A 15,000-nucleotide genomic window follows, 5' to 3' on the forward strand; every position below is an offset into this window, starting at 1 on the left:
CTAAATTCTATGTTGATCCCAATCCCGATATGGATTGCCATTGTAATCTAATAAATTCATAGTTTAACCATTAATCAAACCTTCCATCAAAGTTGTCTATCAATAACTTCTTTAGATGTACTGCAAATAAACAAATAAACAAATAGCACGGTTTGAATTAATAATCATGGAAAATAATCGGGAGCATTAATAAAAAAAAAATTTGTTTTAGATTTCTATTTTTTAGAAGGCAAGTATGGAAGTATGCGCAAAGGAAAAAAAAAAAGGGTTTCTAATGTTTGGCTCATATGGTCAAGTTGATGTAGCATCATTCTTTAACTTCAGGTGTGGGATGAAGCGAAGCGTCTCCGTTGTGAATGGTACAATGATTATGAGAGACAGCCAGTAAGCCTCCCATGGTCATTGCCGATCTAGAAGTCGTTGAACTCAACTTCAGAGGTATGTTTACATTCTAGAGATCTCTTCTCTATTTATTCTTTATGAGTTTAGAACTTAAGAATTTAGAGCCTTCCTTTTTTTCTTCCAATAATTGGTAGTTACGTAGTTGTAACTACTAAAAGCTGATAGTACACAACAATAAATCATGGGTAAACATAAGAGGGCAGATCCTTATATTGATATACCCAAGGACCAATACCTAAAGATAACTTACTTTTGGGGGCATTTTGTTTTTAGTTTCGTCACCTATTAAAGAGGAAAACTGAAGCAGGCTTAAATTCAATCTTATTTTATATTATTTTCAACAACTGAAAAAAGTTTGGGGTTGAGGGTTCCTTTAGTAATCTGTAACAGAAAGAGAACAATTTAGATTCACAAAATGTGTATGTCCGTGACAGGTGACAACGTAGACTGTTGGATGGAGATTCAAGATGGGAAAGGACCTTGGGCCTCTCCTGTTACTGGTATCGTTCCCCTCGGCTCTACTCTGACAATGGTGGTGGCTATCAATGACCAGGCTGGTAAGAGAATTTATTTTTTGCTTTTGTCTGAATATCCCATTAGTAAAGGTTGTGAAAGTACTGCATGAAAGACAACAGTATTAAATGTATATAGAACTGATAAGTAACAGTTATAATGAATTTCATTTGAATATAATCATACAATGTAAAGAAATGACCGGCAATGAATGAAGCAGATAATTATACTTTATGTCAGTATCATAGTGAAGCATTTTTTTTTCAGTTAATTTCTCTCCTGGTCTAATTTGCTTTACCTTTTACAGGGGAATTTGACATGAGAGTGAAATCTTGTGAAGCATCAGATGGCTCAAATCCTCCCATTTATCTCAGCGATGAACATGGCTGTGTTCTTCGACCAAAAATGATTTCAAGGTTTATGAAACTCAGAAACAACGATGGACGTGCTACAGTGCTCACGTATGCACATTTCCATGCGTTCAAGTTCCCAGATTCTATGGCTGTCCACATTCGCTGTAAAGTCGAAATCTGCCGTTTTGGTTGTCCTGACCACTGTCAGAAACCCACAGCTGGCAACCCTATCGGAGATTACAGTCAACCCCCTCAGTCCCTCGCTGATAATTATGGAGCTCCCTCTGACCCAGTTCCTAGCAATTTTAACTTTGGCCAGAATAATCTAGAACGTGCCCAGAGTCCATTCCAAAGAAGTGGACCAGTCATAATTCCAAACCAACGTTCAGCAGAATTGTATCTGATGGACTCTCCTCTTACAGGAGAAGAATCCATTGAACTCCCCAAATACTCCGAAGACTTCCCATGGGGTCCAAGAAATTTACGCCGCCGGCGACGTCGTGAAGTGGTACTGGATCGTCATGCCAGAGAGGCAGACATTGGTGTCACCACCAACTACCAGGTTATATCTGAAGCTGATTTGGAGTTTACCCCAGCTAAGGACGACAGTGTCACTGTGTTCAAGGGGCACAGAGAGGATGTTGTCTATGGTGTGTGCCTCCCAGCACCAGGATTTTCCGCTCTGTTTGTTTTACTTGCCATGTGCACTGTGATCTCTGTTCTAGTTGCTGGCTTCATGTGCCACCACCGACAATTGCAGAAAGACTCTGCTGAGTCTCCAGCAGCTCCTCATCCTCATCAAAATCCCATAATTGCCTTCAGTATGGCACAGTTCATCCGTGGTCATCTTCCTGGCCATACTCAGTGACACTGAATTAAGCAGGTTTTAGCTTTTTGTACAGTGTAAACTTTAATCCATGTTCAAAGGCTTCCATGCCAAATTAAAACAATATCATTGTTATTGTAAATGCCAATTGTTTGACATCTGATATACTGAATGAACAAGGGTAATAGTGGCAGGTCTGTTACAATTATATGAAAATAGATTAATCAAGTACATACATCTGATGAAATCAAATTTCCAAGCGCAAATGCCAAATAATTTCTTTCACGATGTATTTCTGGTAAATACCAGAGGGATAATTAGCTACATGTAATTCCTTCTTCATAGTGCATATGAAATTCTTCTCGCTATCTCTCTATCTAACAGCTTTTATAATTCGTTGTATCAAAGTCACTATGATATGGCATTGCTTACCCTTCTAATGCCATTCAATTGCTTAAGGTTAAAGCATTCCAAACAATGTGAGTTTTGCTGACTGGCATAGAAGAAGTACAATAGCTGCAGATTCCAAAAGTCCTTATAAGACTTCTCTTGCTCTTTAAAATTTTATGCCAAAAGTGTAGGATGTCATGCTGTTTGGATCTAGATTTCTTTCATAAAATCACGCTTCACTCCTGTAAATAACACTCCCTGCTATGTAATTACATAATCATCTTAAGTGGATTAGATATATGCAAAAGCTCTTTCCACAAGTTGATCCAAGGGCATTTTCGTAATAAATTAAGATTTGTCGCGTATAAACAAGAACTATTTAACCCTTTCCTCCCTCATCATAAAAAGTAATGTTTCTCTAGAAATTTCTCGGGAACACAGCTTCCATTTGTGAGGCTCACAACTTTTGGTGTTATCTCTAGATCTTCAGAAAATGGTTTGACGATGTATCTGATGGATAGAAAGTAGTACATACATGGAATTCCCGCATACATTCCACATCGATTACAGATGCGTTCAACTGCAAATCATCTGACGGGTTACAGACAAGATTCATACTTGATCTACCGGTGGTTAAGGGAGCTTTGAAGGAATTGGGTTATCTCTTCTCATCCTACAATAGGAAAATAGGCCTTTTTGTCGATTTATCTTCAGAAATGTGTATATTTCCATCATGTAAATTTTTAAGTTGTTGCCTTCATTGAACTAATTGCTCAGTTTCAACACTTCTGTGAACATGTATCTATTAAATCGAACCTTATGTTGTATGTGAATGAATATGTGATGCACAGTACATTAAGTCGAGTTCTTCAAGATAACCGAGGAAATGGTTCTCACCTGAATGCGAGTTTCGCTTTTACTTTATTGCTCTCTTGTAGTTGACTTGAATGACCTATGGCCATCCATTTGTTGATGTTGTATTAGAATATTTGCTTTCTTGGGACAAACCTTCTCTAGGCATCTGGAAACCATTCTACATGAAATTTGAAGTAAGATAGTCCCTGCTTGGTTTATAAACAGTACGTGTGGATTTGACTAATGTTTGCCCATGTATTTACGGAGTGTGAGTGGGTGATCATATATATATATATATATATATATATATATATATATATATATATATATATATATATATATATATATATATATATATATATATATATATATATATATATATATATATATATGAATATATATATATATATATATGTGTGTGTGTGTGTGTGTGTGTGTGTGAGTGTGTGTGCTATGGGCCTATTTATAATATGACTAATAATAGGAATAAAGCGTCTAGTTGTTACCGGTTTTGTTGAAAACAGATTGATAGGCGAAACCGATCAGGACTATTGCTTCTGCTTTTTTCTTCGTGGTATATATATATATATATATATATATATATATATATATATATATATATATATATATATATATATATATATATATATATATATAAACAGTCATTATTTATTTCATAATATTTATGTAGTGTGTACAATTAACTCAAATTACTTATGCAAGCAGCTTTGAGACGTAATCGACATAAGAGAAAGATAGATTCATCTTTACTGAAATTTGTCCTGTAGTCAGCCATTTCAAGAGTTCCTACAATAGCGAGGCTAAAGTATTGTACTATATCTGTATAGAAATCCATCCACTAAAAATGTTTCAATTAAAAATATTTACGATTTTATAAAGTGTACATTTAAATTTATTATCGTTTCAGGATGCGAAAAAAATTGATGTGGGCTCTCTTTTTATTATGTTTGTTTTCATTTGCTATTTCAGTGAATTCTTCTTTTTATGAAAAACTTTGAGCGTAATTAAAATGTTACAACAACTGATTGCTGTTCATTTTGTGAATGAATTATGTTAGCACTGTGAGAGAATGGTTACTACACGGGAGACTCATTGACTGATTGCAGATTTTATTGTGAATGTTTGTTTATTTTCTTTCTTTTTCATGTACAAAATTGATTTTCTAACATCATAATTTCATTGTAGATGCCCAGTTTTCTGTCTCTCACTCTTTTCTGCCTGTGTCAGCATATATACTGTATATATATATATATATATATATATATATATATATATATATATATATATATATATATATATATATATATATATATATATATATATATATATATATATATATATATATATATATATATATATATATATAATGTCTATACATTATACATATGAATACATACATATATGGATAGATATATATATATATATATATATATATATATATATATATATATATATATATATATATATATATATATATATATATATATATATATATATATATATATATATATATATATATATATATACATATATATATATATATATAAATATATATATATATATATATATATATACATATATATATATATATATATAAATATATATATATATATATATATATATATATATATATATATATATATATATATATATATATATATATATATATATGTATCATCCCCACTGTACATCCTGTCCTCTGCCCCTCTCCTGTCATTATGAAAGCAAGGGTCTGGTACCCTTCACTACATTTTAATCTAATTGTTATTTATTGTCTTATTTATTGTATGATTTTTAATAAACAAGAATATGTAAATGGATTATTTTTCTCCCTTTTATATATTTTGCTGTTTATTACAGTATTAGAAACCTGTTTAAGAAATTTTGATCATAAGTAATTCTGGGAATTACGTTCACAATTATATACAATTCCTCAGCGATAATTTTCATCATTACCATAACGGTATTTACAAGAAGCGTTTTGGGCTCTTACCAATTTAAGGATAAAAAGTCGAGCTTGAAAGGTAACTAATTTGATTAGTTGGTAAAACTCGTATTCTTTAATTTTCCTGTGGTCCATTATTTTCTATCGTCGTCATAGACTGCATCATTAGAATTTTTCTTTAAACATTTTATCAAAGTTTCTGTGTATATCTAAATGTAAATTCTGCTAAATAAATGTTTATATGTAATAATACTCACAAGATCTGATGAAATGTTATTATTGTTATCTTTATCATAATTGATTTCAAAATTATTATAATTTTCATTGCTATTATTATCAAGATCATTATTAATTTCATGATTGTTATCATCATTATAATCATTATTATTATATCATATTATTACAATCATTATAGCAAACTTTTCATCATCACCATTAATATTTAAAATCTATTACAACTGCAATGCACAAGTTAAAGAGACCTCAACAAAAAAAAGATTAAAAATAGCCAAACAATATATATTGCAAACAAATATAAAGGAAAAAAATTAGAACAACATCCAGCATTTGTGTATGCAAGATATTAACCTCCAAATGCCTTCCTAACAACATCCTGCAGAAGAAGAATTCTTGTTGTCTAGTAAACAAACAGGACCTAGGTCAGGGATGATGGGTATGGCATTTCTTAGGTCACTGACCGAGCAGCAGTATGTGTACCCGTGACCCAGGTCAGTGACGTCAAAGTCAATCCACGGGACATCTGAGCAGATGTCCTTACAAAGCAGAGCAGGGTTGGACGTCAGATGAGGGTTGTTAATACCGACTATTGCAATTGCCCTGTTGCTGACTTCCTCGTGGATGACCTGAGAAGATGTGTCGGGAAAAGAGATGTAAAAGTCTTTACTGTTTGACCTTATAAGAAGAGGAAATAAGATTATAAATGCCTTCACTGCTTGGTCTAAGAAGGGGAGTCGAGAAGAAGTTAAAATGTTTTTTTCTGGTTGACCTTAAAAACAAACATGTCGAGAAAAAGAGCTGTACATATCTTTACTCGTATTATGTTTGTTATTCAAGATAACTTTCATAAAAATACTAGAATTTGTGTTACAATAACCGGTGCTATATATTTTGTGAATACTCAGTAAATTTCTCATTGTGAATTTGGTTTATGTCGGCAGAACTGGCGATAAGTTTAAGAATTTCCGTTCCTTATTTTCCAAGTTTTGTTGTAAAGGTTTTTCTTTGAGTTACTTAAAATCATGTGACTAATATTTCAAAAGGGGGTGTTATGACTTTGAAGCATAAACTTTTTTCATGTCGATGAGAACCAAGGATAAAAGAGAAAGCTACAACGAATGGTTAATTCCCTTTCTTGAGGAAAGTGAAGTTTAAATCATATTGATAGAGCTATCTGATGCCATAAATAACACCTTGGAGCAAGGCCCGAAAAGAAATGAGTCAACGCATAACTGAAAAAAAACAACCACCAGAATTCATGAGCAGGTAAAAATATTTACTTTACTGTTGCTCGTTTATAACCTCTCGTAATGGGAATGATTCTCGCAATTTTGTTAGTAGACTCAGAGATAGGTTCTTATTTCTTCTTTTTCCTCACACAATCTCTGTTCATTTACACAACTCTTACTAATACTTAACTTTCTAAACTATTTCTACTATGGTTAAGCTAACTGGCCTCATCGTTCATTAACTCATCTTTTCTATCAGATAAAAATCTCTAAAGATTTAAAGGCCATTGGTACTGGCAAACTAATGTCATTAAACTAGCCTCGGTTCAAAGAAAACTATACAAGGGAAAAAAAAAAGGAAGAGTTTGACTTAACACCGAAATAAGTGATGCTCTGCTTCATAGAGGTGGAATATTACAAAAGCCATTAAAAATACTTTAATTCCCGGACATCCTTTTTCTTGTCGAAAGCTACTCTGTTCTTCCATATTACTCCATCTGTTTTCATTCGTGTCATATTTTACCATTATGCAACATTTTACCCCTATTCAGTATTTCTTTACTCGTTTTTTTAACCATATCTCCTTTAAGCTACATGTCTTTTGTAGTACTGAACTCTGTATAAATACAATCATCTTAGTATATAAAGCACGACTTCATCCATCACAGAACAGATGTCGATAGGTGGTAGAAATCAGCTTCTAAGGTCTGAATATATGGATAATCATTGGACGTCTTAATTCAAGTCACTGATTTCTAGCTTTATATTATAATGAAAAAAAAGAACTCTTAAGAGGAAAGGCTGAACTGCATTCAAAGTACTTTGGTATGACGAGCATGTATATAATTATACATGTATATGTATGTGATCATTCAATATGACATATATATAGCTAACTCACTACAATCTTCATTTTTATTACCTCCTATTTATGAGATTTTCGTTGTTTTGCAAGAACTATGCCTAGAAAAGCTCCGGACAGACTGAGAACATTTTCAGAAACTATTACTTGAAACTTATATAATATTTATTTTGGAGGAATAAAGTCAAATATACACTTACCTTCCAGGTGAGAGCCGGTGCTGGCACCACCTTTTGCTTCCAGGAGAGACCTAGGTAAACCTCTACAGGGTTACCATTAACATCGTCCAACTCTAACGTTCCCCAACTTCCGCTGTAGATGGCAAAATCAGTGCCACGTTCATTGGCCAAGTCCCTAGTTGCGTATTCAAGATACTGAAAAGACCAAGAGTTGGGTCTCTTGCACCATCAAAATTATATGTGTAACGTGAATAATGGGTAATGTACATGTAGGTTTTTATACATTCTTTTTTTTCTACGAAACCATTATATTTTTTGGACACGTAATATAATTTGCACAAATCAGTTTAGACACAGAATAATGATATCAAAGCTTGTGATCAGATCTATCTATCCTTTGACTGGCTTGAATACTCGTACAGGAGATTGGCACCTCATTTTAATACAGTGAGATGAAAGGTCTTAACGTTCCGTTCTTATGATTAATAACTATCACAGTGAAGATTGTGACTTCATGGCTTAAATTCCAGATTCAGTGCCAGATCTAACTTCACTAATGGTTTGTTTCCAGACATTGTTGCTGAAAGGCTGCAACTAACGATAGCGAGAATTGCCTTCCAGTTGCAGTTGTGAAAGCTCTAACACTAAGCAAAGGGATTTAAACTCACAAATCACAATCGCTACAAGGATGTCACTGAGGGGTAGAAACCTACATAGTTGCCTTTGTTGAAGTGTAAACACGAAGGATTGAAGGCTTACTTTCTAGTTATGGTTGTTAAATACCTGTCACTAGTATTGGTGGTCGTAACACTTACCTCTTTCTTTTTGCTGATATTGAGTGGTTGCCGTTTAGAAGACGAAGTCTTATCTCTCAATTATCATCATTGTCCATCTAGTGTAGAAATTACTCTTCAATTTATATTTCTAATGGCCTGTACTGAGGGCGGTAACATTTACTTTCCCCTTGCTATTGCTGAAAGCCTCATATTAATGTGATAAGACAATTTTTAGTTACAGAAAAGAGGGACACGCTTTCTACCACTAAGGACAATGAAACATTTTGCAGCTATCAACATTGTAGGCCTGTTTATGGAAGGAATGTTATTTATTTTTTGTATTTTTAATCGAAGGGCCGCCATTGAGTAGTCAGTCTTCCCTTCCAATGTAATCAAAGTCCTGTTAATGAGAATCATGGAACTTATATCCCTCTTACTATTATTAAAAGGTTACCAAAAAGGATTGTGTTTTTCTTTCCAGTTGCAAAAGTGAAAGCCCAGTCACTGGGAGTAAATGGAATTTGCCTACTTCTAACTGATCTGCCAATACGGATAGTGGAGCTTACTTTCTAGCTGCTGCTGTCATAAGTCTATCGCTAAGGACTCTGGAACTCTCCGGTTTTTACAGTGTAGGATATGTACTAAGGAGATTAATATTCATTTACTAGCAGCAGCTGTTGAAGGTTTAACTGCGGTACGAGAGAGATAAGCTTGTCTTCCAGTTTAGTTGCCATTGTTGAAAGTTTAGCTACTGAGAAGAGAGATGATTACCTTCCATTTGCTATTATTGAATGCTTAGCTGCTGAGAGGAGAGACACTTACTTTATAGTTGCTATTATTGAATGCTTATCTGCTGAGAGGAGAGACACTTACCTTATTGTTGCTATTATTGAATGCTTATCTGCTGAGAGTAGAGACACTTACCTTATAGTTGCTATTATTGAATGCTTAGCTACAGAGAAGAGAGACACTTACCTTATAGTTGCTATTATTGAATGCTTAGCTACTGAGAAGAGAGAGACTTACCTTATAGTTGCTATTATTGAATGTTTAGCTGCTGAGAGGAGAGACACTTACCTTATAGATGCTATTATTAAATGCTTATCTGCTGAGAGGAGAGACACTTACCTTCCAGTTGCTATTATTGAATGCTTATCTGCTGAGAGTAGAGACACTTACCTTCCATTTGCTATTATTGATTGCTTAGCTGCTAAAAGGAAAGAAGCTAGTTGCGAGTGATGGAGATTTAGCTGCTGAGAGAAGAAACGCTAACCTTCCAGTTGCCATTGTTGAAGGCTTGCCACTGAGGAACGGCGTTGATATAGTAATAAGTGGCATCTTGCTCTGCCTCCGTCACGAAATCAGCATCCGGGGCCATGTGGCCTTTAGCAAAATAGTACTGCTTGCTGAAGTCGATGATGTTGGCTGCCAGTTTCTTTGGAGGAAACATTTATTTATTGATTGATTTGCATGATTATTATATCATTCATTTATTGATCATCTTTTTTTCTATCAAAACCATAACATCTTTACATAGGCTTTTAAAATTGTAATGCTTCGGTATTTGTAAGCTAACATTTTCCTAGACCTACCAAAATGGTAAAGCTAAACTGTATATTTCTCTATAGACGTGTATATGACGTAAAATTTATAAAGATAAATCACATTCACAATATGTATCTCATTAGGTAAATAAATAGGCAGATAGACTCTAGTAAACCACTTACTTTACTGTCGAGAATATCCTGCATAAGGCTTTTTTGTGTTTTCACTGAATAGGATTTGCTTATTGAAATGTTAAAGAATCCTTTGGAAGCCTTGAAAGGAGGACGCTTATCATCGATGTCCTTCGCAGCGATGTTCCTCCCGTGAATGATGTGCTTGGAATACAGGTTGGTCTCTTGGCGGATGTCATAGCATATATCAATCTAATGAGCAGTGTGGGTTAGTGAATAAGAGGATTAAAATATGTGCAAAAGACTTCTCTCTTTTGCATATTAACGGAAGCGTTTATCTCCCATATATAGTCAAGAGCAAGTGTCTGGCTAAATATATAAATATATAGAGGAATATGAATATATATATATATATATATATATATATATATATATATATATATATATATATATATATATATATATATATATATATATATGTATGTATATATATACTTATATTAATAATGTTTGTGAATATATATATATATATATATATATATATATATATATATATATATATATATATATACGTGTGTGTATTTATGTATATATATATGTGTGTGTATATATACACACATATATATAGATGTATATATATATATATATATATATATATATATATATATATATATATATATACATGTATTTATACATATATATATATATATATATATATATATATATGTATATATATACATATATATATATATATATATATATATATATATATATATATATATATATATATATATATATATATATATATTTCTTGTCATGCTAAGCGGCAACCAATCGGAAACGACACTCTCTTACTAATTGCCCAAATTGCCGTGTGGTAGTTAGGAAAGGAAGAGAGTTGGAAGAGGGTGAATCTGTGTATGTGCGCGATTTGCCTAAATATTTAGCCGTCATTGTTGACGGGTCACGTAGACTAGTTATTTCATACCGTTATCAGTACGAACAATATTATAGTCACATTGGGATACATTTCCATCCCTTTCTCTATGGATATAGGCAGGATATGTGTTGATTTAAACAGTTTATAATTTACATTACATTTCAAGTTCTTTCTCTCTATATACAGGTGCTAGAGCCGTTGAGTTTATTATATTAAAATCATGAGTAACTTAAGTACCATAAGTAAATATTTCAAATCTTTTCATTTTAAAAGATAGTGAAGGGGTTAATTTGACTAGTCGATAATCATTATGAGTAACCAGAGTCACATTAGCATCAATATAAAGTTATTAATTTCATTGTTGATATGAATAACTGGTGCCACAAGCCGAAGGTTAACGTCGCACAAATTTTACTAAGGTTTGTCAAAAACACCCATTGGCTTCCAGTGTTCCAAACCGTAACAAGTTATAAAAAGTAAAAGATTATAATTATTACTTTGGATTGTGATACATATTTCAGCAACATTTATTGTGTCTTCTAGTAATAGCAAGAACAACGGAGACCAGTTTAACGTTATATCAAGTTAGCATTATATTTTTCTTTTTGTAAGTGACATACACAAACAAGGAGTATGATGGCCATACGATCGACTAAAATTCTTTTCTATCCGAAATTACATCTGATTTAAGGGCACGCGTATTATCGACTCTCTCTCTCTCTCTCTCTCTCTCTCTCTCTCTCTCTCTCTCTCTCTCTCTCTCTCTCTCTCTCTCTCTCTCTCTCTCTCTCTCTTAATTTTTCTTTATAGGTCTAGAGATCGAATAATAACGTTTATTATTATTATTATTATTATTATTATTATTATTATTATTATTATTATTATTATTGATCTTTGAATAGTTAAATCCGAAATATGAATAGATTACAAATAAATCGTTAATTATCGAAAGCATTTATAACCACATTTACGTTTCCCAGCAAACAGGAAGAAAATATCTTCATTTTAAAGATCGGTCCTAACACCGGGTATAAACCAAGCAGTAAAACTAAAAGCAAAATAACCAACCACTTCAAGGAACCGATCAAGAACGGATATTTCGAAGCCAATGATCTCTAGGACTCCAGTTCCTCCTTCACCGCATTTCCCGGCGTCTCTTTTAATGGATTCCTTCGGCTTCTTAGTGCAGCTGAGATCCTTCAGTGTCATATCCTACAGGAGGAGAAACACATCAACAATTTAACTGTAAACTTGTTATTAGGCCGTTTATGATAGTTCGGTAGTCAAAATGATAGTTTCTAACCGGATCATACTCAGGAAATACACTTCAGAAATATTTTACAGAAATTGGAACACCAAACATAAATACCATATCTTACCGTGACATGTGTCTCTCTTCATAATTTATATATGACATCTGTTTAAATGTTATTACTGATCTAAGATATTTCACATTCTTTATTCATTACTTTTCATATAGTTTATACATTTAATGTTTTCATTTCCTCACTGAGCTAATTCAGCCTTTAATATTTCAAACACTGTGCAAACATATGTTAATTAAGTCAGGTCAGGTTGAAATTAGGATACGAACTAAATTCATCTTTCTAGGACCGAAAATCCTAGGATGATTTTGGGCTGCTATATGAGTGACAGACTTAAAATAAGGGGCCCACGGGCTCTTGCGGTAGCAGCGCATAAAAAATTTGTGCTGAGCAGCCTTGGGTCCCCAGAAGTCTATTTTACCTTTCCGTCCACAGCAAGAGACTGACCACCGGAACACTTTGCTTGAATTCCTTCCTTCCCAAGTCCGGCTATTTGACTGCCAGGGCATGCAAGGGTAATGCCACTCTTTCCTGGTACTCTGAACCAATCATAGAATATGATTAAAAATTGTATTAAAAGTCAGCTGCAGAAGCTATAGTTACCAAATGTAATGACTTTACAATTAATAAATATTCAGGTGTTGTAGCAATAGTAGTAGTGGTAGTAATAGTAGTAGTTATAGGGCATACCTGACAATTCTTTTTCCTTCTTCTATTACAGGTAGTATTATATTAAAGTAGGCGTCCAGCATAAGTGGAGGCTTCTCTGGATAGTCTTCGTCTTTGTTCCACACACAATCCTCACCTGAATGGTTCATTTAAGAGAAATTAAAGATGTAATAATTGATGTTAGTCAGATTTAAGAAAGGCAGCCATTCTTTTAAAAACAATCCCAAAATACTTTTGACTCAACTAAATATTTTCCACCAGGTGCTCTTATGTGATTACAAAAATATATAATATACTAAAATACAGATGTTGTTGAGATTAAATGAAAAGACGAATTAATAAGTAGGTGAATTAATGAACGAATCAACAAACGCAGAAATGCCTGAATTGATAGATATATGAACACACATACACACACACACGCATGTATAATCATATATATATATATATATATATATATATATATATATATATATATATATATATATATATATATGTGTGTGTGTGTGTGTGTGTGTGTGTATATATATATATATATATATATATATATATATATATATATATATATATATATATATATGTGTGTGTGTGTGTGTGTGTGTGTGTGTGTGTGTGCATGCATGTATATATATATATATATATATATATATATATATATATATATATATATATATATATATATATATATATATATATATATATATATATATATATACATATGTATATATATATATATATATATATATATATATATATATATATATATATATATACATACATATAACTATATGAAGACAAATACTGAGAATGGAAATAAATAATGGGATAGAAATATAATCAAATAAGTGAACTAGTATTTTGAAAGCTAACATTTTACTACAACGTAGCAGTCTAAAACACAGAATTGCAGAGGATATTTTTGCTTAAACCTATTTCTTATAATGATAATGAATCTGCATAATATTATTTCATTTTATCTATAACCGCACCCCCCCCCCCCTACCTTCATCGTAAAGTAATAAGAATTTATTTCTCAAATAATTACCAGGATTATAATTGAGTAGCAAAAAGAGTATTCTCTGACACATAACTTGCAAACAATTTTAGTCTCATTCAAATATTGCGAACTTTATTGTAATATTTATTTTGTATAATTATTACATGTTGCGTACATTTGTTATAAAAATCACATATAGAATCCTACCTTAACTATGGCAGAAGAATTAGCGAGAGGCATCACATGAAGTCATAACTTTGCTCGTAGAACTTGTTCAATTGTAGTAGATTTTTACCACATGATAACCATTTATTGTATTTTCCAAATATATTCTTTCATCATAAAAGCTAATTTTAATTACTACACTTCCTTCAACCGTTTTTATTTTCATACAAGAGTATTGTAGAAAATGGTAAGAAATATCCATACTCAACACGCTGAAATATATCGTAGTCTCCCAGTATATTTTATCTTGTGAGGTCTTTTCTTTACAGAAAACTATATTTTGATAGTAAACTATACTGTTTATATATATATATATATATATATATATATATATATATATATATATATATATATATATATATATATATATATATATATATATATATATATATATTTATACAATTTTATATATATATATATATATATATATATATATATATATATATATATATATATATATATATATATATATATATATATATATATATACATACAGTATATATATATATAAATATATATATATATATATATATATATATATATATATATATATATATATATATATATATATACATACAGT

At 31.8% G+C, this 15,000-nt stretch overlaps 1 protein-coding gene and 1 pseudogene across 1 annotated transcript in view; one reads left to right on the top strand and one right to left on the bottom strand.

Annotated features, from left to right (window-relative positions):
• Nucleotides 1-3,614, top strand: part of LOC137635385 (uncharacterized) — a 9,472-nt pseudogene extending 5,858 nt beyond the window's left edge.
• A 2,108-nt stretch (nt 3,615-5,722) lies between these two features.
• LOC137638069 (uncharacterized) overlaps nt 5,723-15,000 on the bottom strand; it is a 25,678-nt gene continuing 16,400 nt past the window's right edge. The window contains exons 2-8 of the mRNA XM_068370163.1: nt 13,220-13,334; nt 12,951-13,068; nt 12,273-12,416; nt 10,316-10,516; nt 9,862-10,023; nt 7,834-8,007; nt 5,723-6,168 (exon numbers count right to left, since the gene is read on the bottom strand). Of these exons, the coding sequence (XP_068226264.1) occupies nt 5,908-6,168; nt 7,834-8,007; nt 9,862-10,023; nt 10,316-10,516; nt 12,273-12,416; nt 12,951-13,068; nt 13,220-13,281 (1,122 nt within the window). The 5' untranslated portion in view covers nt 13,282-13,334 and the 3' untranslated portion in view covers nt 5,723-5,907. The remainder of the gene's footprint in view (nt 6,169-7,833; nt 8,008-9,861; nt 10,024-10,315; nt 10,517-12,272; nt 12,417-12,950; nt 13,069-13,219; nt 13,335-15,000) is intronic.

Source organism: Palaemon carinicauda, chromosome 3, assembly GCF_036898095.1.
Source record: "Palaemon carinicauda isolate YSFRI2023 chromosome 3, ASM3689809v2, whole genome shotgun sequence".
Taxonomy (NCBI): Eukaryota; Metazoa; Arthropoda; class Malacostraca; order Decapoda; family Palaemonidae; genus Palaemon; species Palaemon carinicauda.